At 55.5% G+C, this 13416-nt stretch overlaps 1 protein-coding gene across 1 annotated transcript in view; it reads right to left on the bottom strand.

The window, feature by feature from the left end:
• LOC117650303 (tRNA dimethylallyltransferase) overlaps positions 1-13416 on the bottom strand; it is a 146950-nt gene that overhangs the window by 98795 nt on the left and 34739 nt on the right. The window contains exon 3 of the mRNA XM_034393620.1: positions 3008-3145. Within this exon, the coding sequence (XP_034249511.1) occupies positions 3008-3097 (90 nt within the window). The 5' untranslated portion in view covers positions 3098-3145. The remainder of the gene's footprint in view (positions 1-3007; positions 3146-13416) is intronic.

The raw sequence follows: 13416 nt of genomic DNA, 5'->3' as shown, positions 1-13416 counted from the left end.
GCGGCACTAAAATCGCTGTAGATCGAGAACCATTGCTCCTATTTGCGATCCGAAACACTCCACGGACGGGCAAGAGAACAGCGCATCTCGTGGTACAAAAATATTTGTACGGTGTGTAAGCAAAAAGTTCAAATAACTGCAATTATAGAAACTAGAAACACATTTTTTGCTGTGGACGCCACAATTCTCAAGATTTAAGCGCGCCAATTTAATTGAAGCTTCTCCCTGTGTGTCCGAACACTCCGCCGCTTGAACGGGTTCGATGCGACTTCTTGTTCCCAAATTATAAATTTTTCGCCTGTAGGTAGGCAACCCGTTTTTCACCCTGTTCCGGCGAGTTGGCGGAATGTCTCCATAGCCAGTTCTCATCAGGGCCGTCTAAACTACCGATTCCCGTTTGAAAATCGTTTCGATCATATTTTGAAGTTAAATGACGTTATTCCCCACACTAACACCAGTGGCTGACTTCGCGTCCGTTCGCAGTCCGGCAGGCCGACCCGCCGGCGGTGGTCCGGGGAGTGTATATAACCACGCCTGCAGCCCAATCCAGACGTGTCTTTGTCCCGCCGTCGAACAAAAACAAAACAAACAAAAAGCGGACGACTCTTGACACCTCGCATATCGACAGCGCGCGACCTGCAGCGCTGCATTGTTCTCGACAAAAAGCGTCGCCCCATGCATCATGCATGCGATGATCCAGCGACAGGTCCATCAAACACTTCATTATTTCAGAGTTTCCGGTGTGATTCCAGCTCGGGGGTGGAGGCACTGCGGCAGTCGCACCGGACTTGGAGGTCCTGGAGGAGGTCCTGGGACCCGCGTCCCGGACACTTACGAGGGGTAGGGGCCAGTGCACCGCTAGGCTCCAGGGGAGAAACAAATGAACACGTCGGCGAAGGATTCGATTTCGAAATTCATGGGCGTCCACATACATATTCGAGGCACTTACCTTACGGCGAGTTATTTTGGGGCCGTGTTGTCACAGCCACACGCAACGCGTAGCAACGCGGTGCGCGCGGCAACGCGGCGGGGCAGAAAACAAAGAGACTCCTTTTTATCTGGAGGGGCGGCCGGGGGGCAACACTGTTCCAAATTTACATAGCCCGTCATCTCGGGAAGACAAAGTAGAATGTGCCACCTCGACGCCGTGGCGGCGTGGTGCGCCGGCCCGGCCCACTGCCACACGGCGTATGGGGTCAATCAAAGGAGCTAACCGAAAAGGGGGGGGGGGGGGGGGGGGGGGGGGGGAGAGAGACACTCTAGGCGGCACTGCCGGTCTTTCACCTCTTTTTTTACAAGGCACCGGTAAAAAAGGGCCGGGGACGAGAAAGAGAGACGAAATATGTAGAATAATTGTTTTCGGTGCGTCGCCTCGCTGTCCGCCAGTTCTACTTCCGGTGGTTGCACCCAGTAATTCGTGAACTATAGCAGGGACGCGCTGTCATCACCGACATCCCCCCCCCCCACCTTTTCCCATCCACTCGGGGGGAAATCATGTGAAAGTCCCAGCTGTGACATCAATTTTCCAATTTTCTACGATTTCTTTGGTTATTATCTCAAATTATTTCTTCGTTCAGTACGTTTATTCATTCACTCAGCCAATTCATGAATAAGTCATTGTTTCCAGTTCACAACCTATTTCCTTTAATTCATTCAATTTTCCCAACTCATAAATCATTCATTCTCATAAAGCACTATTTTCACACTATTTCCATTCGTACTTGTACGTCACCATGAGACTGTGAAAATACATTAGTTCTTACAGTTCTGTAGTCATTCGTACTTCTCAATAATTCTCAATAATTCCATAGCCCAATTCATCCCTCTTCGAAGTCGTTCAATCATCTTATTCATTTACCGTCGACGGGGCGTCACTTTGGGCACCCGGGGTAATTCATGGCGCGAAGCCCAATATCGGCCTGCATGGAAATCTAAGTAGACCAAACACGCTTAAAACCTTACAAAGTATTTTGAGCATACATTATTCAAACTAAATTTCTTTGTTATTCAAAGAAATAGTTCGTAAATTACGAAGTATTTTCTTTGTAAGCTTATGTATGCTCAAAATACCTTGTTATAACAAACTGCTTTTCTTTGTAACGCCTAAAATAGTTTGTAAGGTTTCCTCAGTGAAACTGTCCGAAGCCACCTCCAACTACAGGGCAGCCCCCGACGTCCAGAGCTACCCCCTTCGACGGCCACACCGACGAATCACGGCCTTCCCCCACCCCAGCCTCGCCGTGTCCACCGCGTCCGCGGTGGCGCCGGTCCGCATCGTCTTCGACAACCCGCCGCCCCGATCCCTGTCCAAAATAGCTCGTCGGCCCGGTACCTCGAATCTATCTAATCGAGGAGACTTCCGCAATAAGGCCGATAAGGCGACGGTAGGCGCGATTACGAGGGTCGTTGAAGAAGCCGCGTTACGGCACCGACGGACAGACAGACAGACAGACAGACGGGCGGACGGACCGAGGGACGGACAGACGGGCGGACGGACCGAGGGACGGACAGACGGGCGGACAGACGGACACTTCGGTTCCCGGTCGATAGATCAGCGACGTCGGTCCAGCCGGGGCGCATCGCGGGGGCGTCGGGGCGCCGGATGTCGGCCACTTGCAGCCAACCAACCCGTTGCAGCCGTCGAGGACGTACCGATTAAACCGGCGTCGTCGAGAACGAGAAGGTGGGCGATGGTGCTGCACGGACTGCAGGGCGCACAGTGGGCCAGATGACCGGTGGGGGCGGCCAAAACTCTTAGACGCGTTTTGAGCTCCAGAGTCACTGAATGAGACTCGAACCGAACGTCTGACCCCACCAATAGACTGCTCTCCGAACGAGGAATCCATTGGTGGGGTCACACGTTCGGTTCAAGTCCCATTTAGCGACTCTGGAGCTCAAAACGCGTCTGGAGTTTTAGCCGCCCCCACCGGTCTTCTGGCCCACTGTGGGGCGGTAACGCGCACGCCCCCGCGCTGCATCCACAGCCCGCAAGGGCCAAAAAGGATACGATTCGGAAGGCCTCGGCGCGGAAGCGGTGCACGTGGTAGTTGTCGCCGGGCTGGAGGTGGCCCAGCAGGTGGTGCGGCACGCCGGCCATCTCCTCGGCCGTGGCCTTGTTGGTCAGGATGTCCAGGCCCGCGTACACCTGCAAGCAAAGGCCCACATCAAACCTCTTGTACACGGCACTTCACTGAGCGGAGTCCAAACGCAGGCGAACGGTGTCGGCCTGGCCGCCGCCTGCCACCGTGGCAGGCCTCCGGTGCAAAACCAGAGACGTTTGGTCGAACTCACGTTTCGACCGCACACACCGTACAACCCCTGCGAGCGGATAGCACCGCCATCAGGCAGGATAGAATCATGGCTGCCGCGGCCCGCATAGACGCGCTGAGACACTTCGATCGCGGCGACCGTCTTCCGAGCGACACCGGCCAATCGGCTACTGTAAAAGCCATGCAGCCACTCTGAAAATCACGACGGGGCGGAACCCCGCACGGCTGCACACGCGCGTCCCCCGATGACGTCAGCGCGCGTCAGCGGGGCGCATTACCTGTCCTGCACGTGCAATTTCACCGCATAAGACGGCATGACCGCGGGCAAATCATATTTTCCGCCATTTTCCGCCATTTTGGCGCACAGGGCTGCACGTCGGATGGCCGTCGGACGGGCGTCGGGCCGCGGCACGTAGCCTAGATAAGGCGCCGCGATGGCGCCACCAGTTTGACGCACGGCCTATCAATTCGAGGCGCCCCTTGACACACATTGTAGCGTACTGCCGCACCTGTGGGCACACTTTTCCGCGAACTCACAGGTGGCACTGCACGCCAAGTGGGACTCAAATTGGATCTGTTGTGAAAAGAAAATGGTTTAAAAACCAAGTTTGACCGTTAAGGGTCCACGCCGCCGCGCCGGTTCGCAGCTCCGGTGCCTATCCGCGCACGGCCAGGCGGGCAGGCCGACAGTCTAACCCGCGCTGGCCGTCAGTGCTGCAGTACAGTCCGTCAAGTGTCAGGCTGACGTCAATGCACTACACGCGGCAGGCCCCATCGGGATCTCTCTCTCTCTCTCTCTCTCTCTCTCTCTCTCTCTCTCTCTCTCTCTCTCTCTCTCTCGCACTGCGACGGAACGCCCCGCGGCAGCGAGAGAGAGAGAGAGAGAGAGAGAGAGAGAGAGAGAGAGAGAGAGAGAGAGAGAGAGAGAGAGAGAGAGAGAGAGAGAGAGAGAGAGAGAGACTCGGAATCGGCCTCGTGGCGGGAAGGCGTCACTCGCGCGGGCTTCTGTTCGGCCGTTCGGCGCGGCGAATTCACACAACGCGTACAGCCCCGGCCGGCGCCAGGCCTAGAGGCCAGGTCAGCGCGCCGTACTGCGAACGTGCTGACTCAGTGGGTGCAGTGGCGCTCGTGACATCAGTGCAGCAGCACGCGGCGGCACGCGGGCCAAGTCCACGCCGCGTGATGCACGCCGGCCGCACGCCACTGCAAAAAAACGATGTTCAGAAAACCGCCAAATTACTGCCGCTGCGTTTCGAGCGCGTTGTGGTGGCGCACCCTGCAGGGCCGCGGGGCTGCGCGAGGCCCCATCGAGTGGGGCCGCGACGCCACAGCGGGGCCGCGGGGCCGGGAGCCGATAGCCTTGCCTCGGCAGGGAGCGCCAACCTAAACCATGTCCCACTGACTGCACGTGATACGGCGAGAGCTGTTAGCGCGAACCACTTTTTCACGACCAATTTACGCAGAAATCGGGTCCAGAAACCACGGCTCGGCGCAAAGCGTCGACGGGGTGCTCCAATCACCGACGACAGGCCGACACCCGAACCGCGCGAAACGAATGCGAAGGTTGGCACCGCTCGTTTCAGATAACAAGGTGGAATGCGGCAGGCACTTTAAAAGTTGCGAGAACTCGACACACTGGGGCCGGCCGTGCGTTCACAAGTGCCTTTATGTCATCGATTGATTATAGGTTCAGTTTCGGAAGAGCAGAGTACGCCACCGTCCGACGGTTGTGCAAGAGTCAGAAACACTCGGATTGCTGCTGACTTTCCGAAACTTCGCCCAATGACCACGCAGTTCACACCGCACACTGTAAATGTCTTACGGTGGAAGGCTGCACCAACATGGTGGGGATTTTCTCCATAATACCAACGAAATCCGTCAAAGTATCTATAAGGTACAGTGAATTCTCAATGGCATGTTACGAGGTCAGCTGCACCACAATAATATGGAACATTTTAACCATAATATGGAGAATCATCACTGTACAACATTTAGAGTGCACCACGTTACGGAATAGGCACCGATTATCGCTAGGACGCCGAGACCAGGCACCCACGCAAAAAAATGTAAATCAGACCCGTGCTAATTTTTTTAACAGATCGTTTTTAGCACGGGCGCTAAAAAACTAGCACAGCTACAAGCTACCTCAGGTGCGCGCGGCCAGATGGTTAGCTGGTTACCTGCCAAGCAACCACTCTCGCAAAACACAAATTTGTGGCGGATTTAGCCAATTTTGTTTGTTAATACTGCTAGTCGTGGGCTGCTAACTATTGTTTGCAAGCCTTCAAAAATTTCTAGTAAACAAGCTAAATGCGATCTGACGAGACCAGTTGATGTCATCGTCGTCCAGTCACCGTCGCGGTGGAGGAGATCGCCGCGAGAGTGCGCTGCGCGCGTCGCGCCGCCGCTTGCGCGCGGTGACAGTGTCAAGGGGTTGACCACTCAGCTCAGGAGTGAACACAGGATTACTGATTACCAGTGATTACCTACAAACATACCCAAAAAAACTCCATAATTTTGGCCAGCTAAGAGCATTTTGGTCTAATTTCATAAGAAAACCCCCCCAAATCCGATAAAAACGGCGAAACTAGCCAGTTTTGGTGTGTGATTACCAATGATTACCGGACGAAGTGTACACACGATTACCAGAGTGGGTAACCCCTTGGACAGTGTAGCATGCGTTTTCACTTAGTCTGGGCGCCATCGTTTCTACAATTGTCTGCCAGGTGGCGGATCGCTTCCCCTGCTGGAGAGACACTTGACTCCAGCGGGCAATTCTGAGTGATTCGTGAGCGCGTCAAGGGTCACTGACGACTCCGTCCTATTTAAGATGTGTCCGTGACCGTTAGACCACATAGAGTAGACATTATTCGTAATGATGGTTTCATCTTTTCATCTCGGAATAACTAGGGGGCAAACAACTAGAGTAGTTCATCAGCAAGATTTGATTGGTTTACAGCTAAGGATTCCTTACAGTTCCAGCTAGGCCGTTAGATCCGTTGCTAGAATCGCCCAGCTAACACTTTTTAGCCACACAGTTAAAAAATTAGCTGCGCCTATAGAGCTAATCTTATTGGTGCGGGTGCTAATTTTTTAGCTCTGATGAAAATTATTTTTTTGCGTGCCCCTTGCTGTCCGCGGCACCCCCCAGGCCGCGCGACAATACACGCAAAAAAATGTAAATCAGACCCGTGCTAATTTTTTTAACAGATCGTTTTTAGCACGGGCGCTAAAAAACTAGCACAGCTACAAGCTACCTCAGGTGCGCGCGGCCAGATGGTTAGCTGGTTACCTGCCAAGCAACCACTCTCGCAAAACACAAATTTGTGGCGGATTTAGCCAATTTTGTTTGTTAATACTGCTAGTCGTGGGCTGCTAACTATTGTTTGCAAGCCTTCAAAAATTTCTAGTAAACAAGCTAAATGCGATCTGACGAGACCAGTTGATGTCATCGTCGTCCAGTCACCGTCGCGGTGGAGGAGATCGCCGCGAGAGTGCGCTGCGCGCGTCGCGCCGCCGCTCGCGCGCGGTGACAGTGTAGCATGCGTTTTCACTTAGTCTGGGCGCCATCGTTTCTACAATTGTCTGCCAAGTGGCGGATCGCTTCCCCTGCTGGAGAGACACTTGACTCCAGCGGGCAATTCTGAGTGATTCGTGAGCGCGTCAAGGGTCACTGACGACTCCGTCCTATTTAAGATGTGTCCGTGACCGTTAGACCACATAGAGTAGACATTATTCGTAATGATGGTTTCATCTTTTCATCTCGGAATAACTAGGGGGCAAACAACTTGAGTAGTTCATCAGCAAGATTTGATTGGTTTACAGCTAAGGATTCCTTACAGTTCCAGCTAGGCCGTTAGATCCGTTGCTAGAATCGCCCAGCTAACACTTTTTAGCCACACAGTTAAAAAATTAGCTGCGCCTATAGAGCTAATCTTATTGGTGCGGGTGCTAATTTTTTAGCTCTGATGAAAATTATTTTTTTGCGTGTAGTGAGTGGAGCCAGGGGCGGCCTGGGGCTTCCCTGCCGAGGCCGCGGAGCTCTTGCGTCACTCCAGCTGCAATGTGCTTCTGCGAACGCGTTGACACACTGGCACCCACACGCCCACGCGACCGCACCCCCGGCCCACCGCGCCCGTGTTCCAAGTGTTTCCTACCGCAGGGCCGCCGCACCGCACTGCAGTGTACCCACGCCGGGCACCCGATGGCACCGCTCAATGGGGGTACACCATATGGTCAGCTGCGGCGCCCGCGGGGCGGGGCGGGGGGCGCCGTCGTGCCCGACCACTTTCCCAAGCCGGGCCGCCGCTGCGCCGCTGATTCACACTCCCTCCAGTGCACTATACATCTCCCCCACCCGCCTGGACTCGGGGGAGGGGTTGACTTCCCTGACCTGGCCCAAAGGCGCACGCCAGACACGCCAGCGTGCATGCGGGCCAAGCCCCCTCCACTGCACCCAGTGGGGCGACAGCCGAGGTGGCGAATGCGCTTGTTACCCACTGCACGGCAAAACGCCGGGCCGCGGCCGTGGGCACGCGAACCGCAGCGCACCGCTCCCACGGCGACGCGCACGCCAAAGAAATCCTTCAAACGGTCGGGGCTTCCTGCAAAGTAACGGCGGGCGACGCGGCACTCTAGAGTAACCGAGGAACCCCGCGCCAGGTCCAGACGAACCGTCATGACCCGAGCCCGCCTGGCTCCCGACACAGGCCACTTTCAAACATTGTTTGCTGGCAGATCAGTCTCACCCGTACCCAATTCCATCGTAAAATATGTTTTCTTTCGACAAAGCACGCACGAGACATCAGATATGAGCCAAAATCGCGGAGGCGTATTCCCGGAGCGAGACTTGGACGAGCCGCGCGGAGAACCGATGCGACTCGTTAAAATCGGATGGAATTCCGGCCACTCTATCCTCGCGGGCGGCCAAGCGTTTTTATCCAGTACACTGTGAGCCGCCGTGAAAATGAAGAGCAGTGTCGGCTCCCTATCTGCCGGTGTGGCGGTGCAGCATGGGGGCCATAATGACCTGTTGGATGCTTTTTACACAGCTGCGGCACGCGCCGCTTCATTCTCCCCCTCCTCCGCCTTTTCCGGCCCCTTCTTCTTCTTCTTCTTCTTCTTCTTCTTCTTCTTCTTCTTCTTCTTCTTCTTCTCGCCGGTCCTCCTACCCCGGCCCGTGTCAGCTTGCGTGATATGATCCACGTGATAGCAACATTATATTTCTCTTTTCATTTCCTTCATTTGGATTGCCCCGGTCGGCATGGAGGATCGACGTTTCGGGTGGACTGGCTGGCCGATGCATCTGTTCTTGGCACGACTATGCCATTCATTTCGTGCCAAATGAGTTTTGCATACTGTATGTACACCAGTCGCGAGTCCGCATCAGTGAGGTCCACTCTGACAGCGAAATTGCGTTTGACGCGTCGAGGTGGAGTGCGGGCACCGTGTTTGTGTGCGAGCGAGAGCACGATAGGGACGAGGGGGAGGGGGGCACACAGGGGCCCGCCACTGCAAACGCAGGCAAACGCCCACCACTGCAATTTCAGGACTGACCCATATTCGAGCGGCCGGTCGGGCCGAGGGCCGGGCAGCGCACTGCAACGAGTGGTGGAGCATGTTGCGGAGCGGCGCAGGAAAGCGGAAGCATCGAGTCCACACACAAGAGGAGGACGTCAACTTCGGCAAACAAAAAAAGGAAACAAATTGTCGACCCGCGAACATGCGTCCCATTGTGCGTAATTCGGGTAACGTCCATTCATCCAGCCATTGAGAAAGTCGCGTGATTGGTGGAGGTTTGCTTTGTCCGGTTCGTCCGCGGTGTCCTCCACTGAACGAGACCCCAGGCCCCAGAGGCCCCAGAGGCCCCAAGCGGAGTCGGCCGGCCCTTGTCGCCAATCACTCCCTGACCTCTGACCACGGCCGGCTTCGGGAGAGGGAAAGAAGAGAACAGTGTACAAATCCGGATGCAGGATTTACATGCTCCACTTGTACCGAAAGCTGCAGAGTGCCGAGTGCGGTACTTTACACTCCCAAGATCCTACTGAGCTTTTTCTTCGTAATACGAACAAAAAGCTTAGTATTATGACAGCACAGCGAAGGTAGTAACGTATGGTGAGGGGTTCTTAGTAACTTATGACCAGTTTCTTAGTATTACAAACAAATTTCTTTGTATTATGATAGATTTGTGTCGTAGAGTACTGAGAATTAGCTTAGTATTATGACAGCACGGCATTTCTCAGTAGGAAATTGGGAGTGTACTCGGCGACCATCATCCCCCAAACAGGAAAGTAGCGACGTAATGACGCTGCCATTGCCATTCGGGGCTGGCGACCATGATTGCGATGAGCGCAAACACACGGAAACACACAGACGGTGTAGACATGCAGCGCACCGGGTATAGCGTCACAGCACTCGACTTGCTGTAACTGTGACGCTGCCTCACACAAGCGTGTTCCTCGCGTCGGTGTGAGTGGAAGTGAGAGCGTGTGTGTGAGTGTGTATATTGATTCGTCCTCGCGAGTCAACTCCAGGCAGGGCTCGCTTGTGCGCCCAAGAGCGGACAGCATGGCAGGGCGCGGCAGCGCGAGCCGATGTAGCGGGACGACACACAAAAGCCGCAGAACGCGACCATAGCGGCGCAACAGTAAAACGAGCCGAATTCGGCAATTCGAGAAAAAAATGGCTGCCGACCTACCGCACGCAGCGTGGTCGTCGGAGCGAGCCGCGCGTGATGCACCTTGCGATGCACCTTGCACATTCGCATTGCAATTGGCATTGCGATTCGCGCTTCCCGGAAAAGGGTCCGCGCCACCCTTGCCCCCGCGCCATCAACCAAAACACGAGCGGCAACGCGGCGCAGGAGGCGCTGTCGTTAAATTGCGTTATGGTCTCGGTTATGGCATTCGTCACGTGCGGAGGGGGGGGGATATGTCGTTAGTTCATATCAAGGAAGCGACGTTAAAATTGCCATTAAAAAGGGTAACCCAGACATAATGAATGGCCGGCCGCCTTTCCAATCCGAGCCGAGGCGGTTAGTTGGTAAAACTCATCATCCACAACAAAACGCCACATTAATGTTTTGCCGGGCGAGGCGCGCCGCTGAATCTAGATGGGGGAGCTAACAAGGTCAAGAGGTATTAATTAAGGGGGCTCGTGCATTCGGCATGATAAAGCGAAAGCACTGTCGGTGTAGGCAGGGCGCAGCGCGAAACAAGGGACCTCAGCAGAGTGGAAAATTTACGCGAAGCGACAAGGGTAGCCCGAGTGGATGGCGAATGGAGGCCAAATCGGCTCCATCTGCGTTCCATTCGGTGCCACCTGCGACTGAGCGCGTTTTACTTATGGTAAGTGGAAAGCCAGCTCAGCCATAGCGCCACGACTCAGTCGTGTGCCGACATTTTCTTGTCCTGCGTGCAACCTAGTCGATTCTTCATGCTGTGACAAAACACCAAGTTTTAAGTCTGCTTGGCATTGTTAAGCAGTCACACCCTGGACGCAAGTCTGTGTTTGGCGCGGGTCAGTGTCGTGGCCCGGCGAGGATGGCTTCGGGGAGCCTTCCCTCCCGACGCGTCCCGCCTTCAGAGACCGCCGCAACCACGCTCCAGCGGTCCAGTGCGTCCGGCGAGGGCAGCACGCACTTTAAGGACTCACCCACATGGAAATAATTAGTCCCAACAATATTCATAGCGCAGCCGGCCCTCTAATTGGCACTCGGAGTCCGACAGCCACGCCAAAATGGGTTCTTTAAAAGCGAAAACCGGTACCGCTTTGCCGAGTCGTGTTCGGCGCGACGCCGCACCGACCACGGTTCCAATCGTTCCAATCCGGATCCGGGGAGCCCTTTAAAAGTCTTTCCGGTACACCCTCGTGTGCCGGTCGACGGGCGAGGACGAACCAAACCGGCTGGACCGATGGCCGTCATGAGAGTTCGACTACACGTTTCACGCACGACCTTTCCCCTTTGCTTTCAACACTCCCAATTTCCTACTGAGAAATGCCGTGCTGTCATAATACTAAGCGAATTCTCAGTACTCTACGACACAAATCTATCATAATACAAAGAAATATGTTTGTAATACTAAGAAAATGGTCATAAGTTACTGAGAACCCCTCACCGTACGTTACTACCTTCGCTGTGCTGTCATAATACTAAGCTTTTTGTTCGTATTACGAAGGAAAAGCTCAGTAGGATCTTGGGAGTGAATGAGCCCCTTTGTTCTCGGTGCGAAAATCACGACATATTCCGAGCAGTTCACAAAGCCCACATCACACGTGGGGCTCGTATCAGGGTGATAGCCCGGCCATCTCGCAGTGCCCCGCACCAGGGCCGCCAGGGCCGACAGGGCCGCCAGGGCCGACAGGGCCGACAGGGCCGCCAGGGCCGACAGGGCCGACAGGGCCGCCAGGGCCGCCAGGGCCGACAGGGCCGCCAGGGCCGACAGGGCCGCCAGGGCCGACAGGGCCGCCAGGGCCGCCAGGGCCGACAGGGCCGCCAGGGCCGACAGGGCCGCCAGGGCCGCCAGGGCCGACAGGGCCGCCAGGGCCGACAGGGCCGACAGGGCCGACAGGGCCGCCAGGGCCGACAGGGCCAAGCGCCGGGCCGGTCGGTCATCAAAAGCGGATCACCGGCCGATAACTGCCCCCTTCGCAGCCAGGGCCCTGCAGGGGTGGCGCGTACTCTGTTTCTCGCCCTCAGATATGGGCCCCACCCCCTGCACACACACACCTACACACACACAGCGAGTAGGGACGCGTCACATCTTTACACTCTGGGGTATTTTCTTTCCCCGACCCATAGCTATGTCTTGACGCTGGGGGGGAGGGGGGGGGGGGGGGGGAAGGGGGAAGGGGGGGCAAGGGGGGGCACGCGACTCACCGTGTTCGCACAGGAAGCGCGGCGGGTGTACCCGTCCCATTAGAACCCGCGCGCCGCTCGCGCACCGCCCACCCTCTGGAGCCGCTGGAGTTATCACGGCACGCATCGTCCAGTTTCACTTGGCGCGCACTCCTCCGCGGCACAGTGGGCCAGAAGGCCGGTGGAGGTGGACAAAACTCTAGACGCGTTTTGAGCTCCAGAGTCGCTAAACAGGCCTCGAACCGAACGTGTGACCTCACCAATGGCTTCCTCGTTCGGAGAGCAATCCATTGGAGGGGTCACACGTTCGGTTCTAGTCCCATTTAGCGACTCTGGAGCTCAAAACGCATCAAGAGTTATGTCCACCTCCACTGGTCTTCTGGCCCACTGTGCGCGGCGAAGCGGCAGGATGCGATCGACACCGCTTCGCCCGTCACCGCGAATCACTTTCCAGAGCTCCCACTCAAACGGATGCAGTTCGCGATGCAACCGTTAAAAAAACCATTTCGTCCGCTCGAGTCCGGCTTCAACCGCCCTGGAGTGCGCTTGGGAAACGGGGGCAGCGCGTCAACCACCCACGCAGAAAAAAGGCGTCTAGCGCTGCAGTAAGTTCAATTCATTTGGAACCAGTATTCACCTGTCGGTTTATTGCCATGGTTCAAGACGCGAGGTCTTTTTCGGGTGCGGAGAAACCCACACACTGGATGTACGTCGCATCACTATTTTTGACAAACTCGCGCGCAGTATCGCACAAATTGTTTCCCAGTGTGCACTCGAAAAGCACACTCGCGCAAAATTGTGGGAGACCACGTACAAAACTTGTGCGAGGAAATAAAGTGTCCAGTGGCCGCCACTGAAGGCACAGGGCACAGCCAGCACTTGACTTTCCTTGGCCCTCCTGGACAGGAGGAGGGGCCCTTGGCACCCTTGGCGCCCTTGGCACCGTAATTGAAACAAATTGATGAGAGTGGCGCCGACGCAGGATTGGACGCCGCTTTCAAAGCAGCGACACGCTGTGCAAACAGGACGAAACATCGATGTGGATTCCGGTGAGATAGTCTGACACGCGCCCGATAAAACAGTGTGGCACACGTCGACCAGGCCACGCCCAAATTGAGTGCATGACATTTCCAGTTTCTTCCAAGCATAACGCTGACAAAAAAAAAACAACTAATTTTTATCTCAGTTACAACAATGGTCAACTGCTTTCGGTTGTCTGCAAAGATTAAGTTTTTTTTTCCGTGACACTGTTCGCTGTGAGCGCATTTTGAACAATTTCGAATGTTTAGA

The sequence above is a fragment of the Thrips palmi genome, unplaced genomic scaffold (genome assembly GCF_012932325.1).
Source record: "Thrips palmi isolate BJ-2018 unplaced genomic scaffold, TpBJ-2018v1 HiC_scaffold_5, whole genome shotgun sequence".
NCBI lineage: Eukaryota > Metazoa > Arthropoda > Insecta > Thysanoptera > Thripidae > Thrips > Thrips palmi.
Note: the sequence above shows the minus strand (reverse complement) of the source record. Positions and strands in the feature narration are given on the sequence as shown.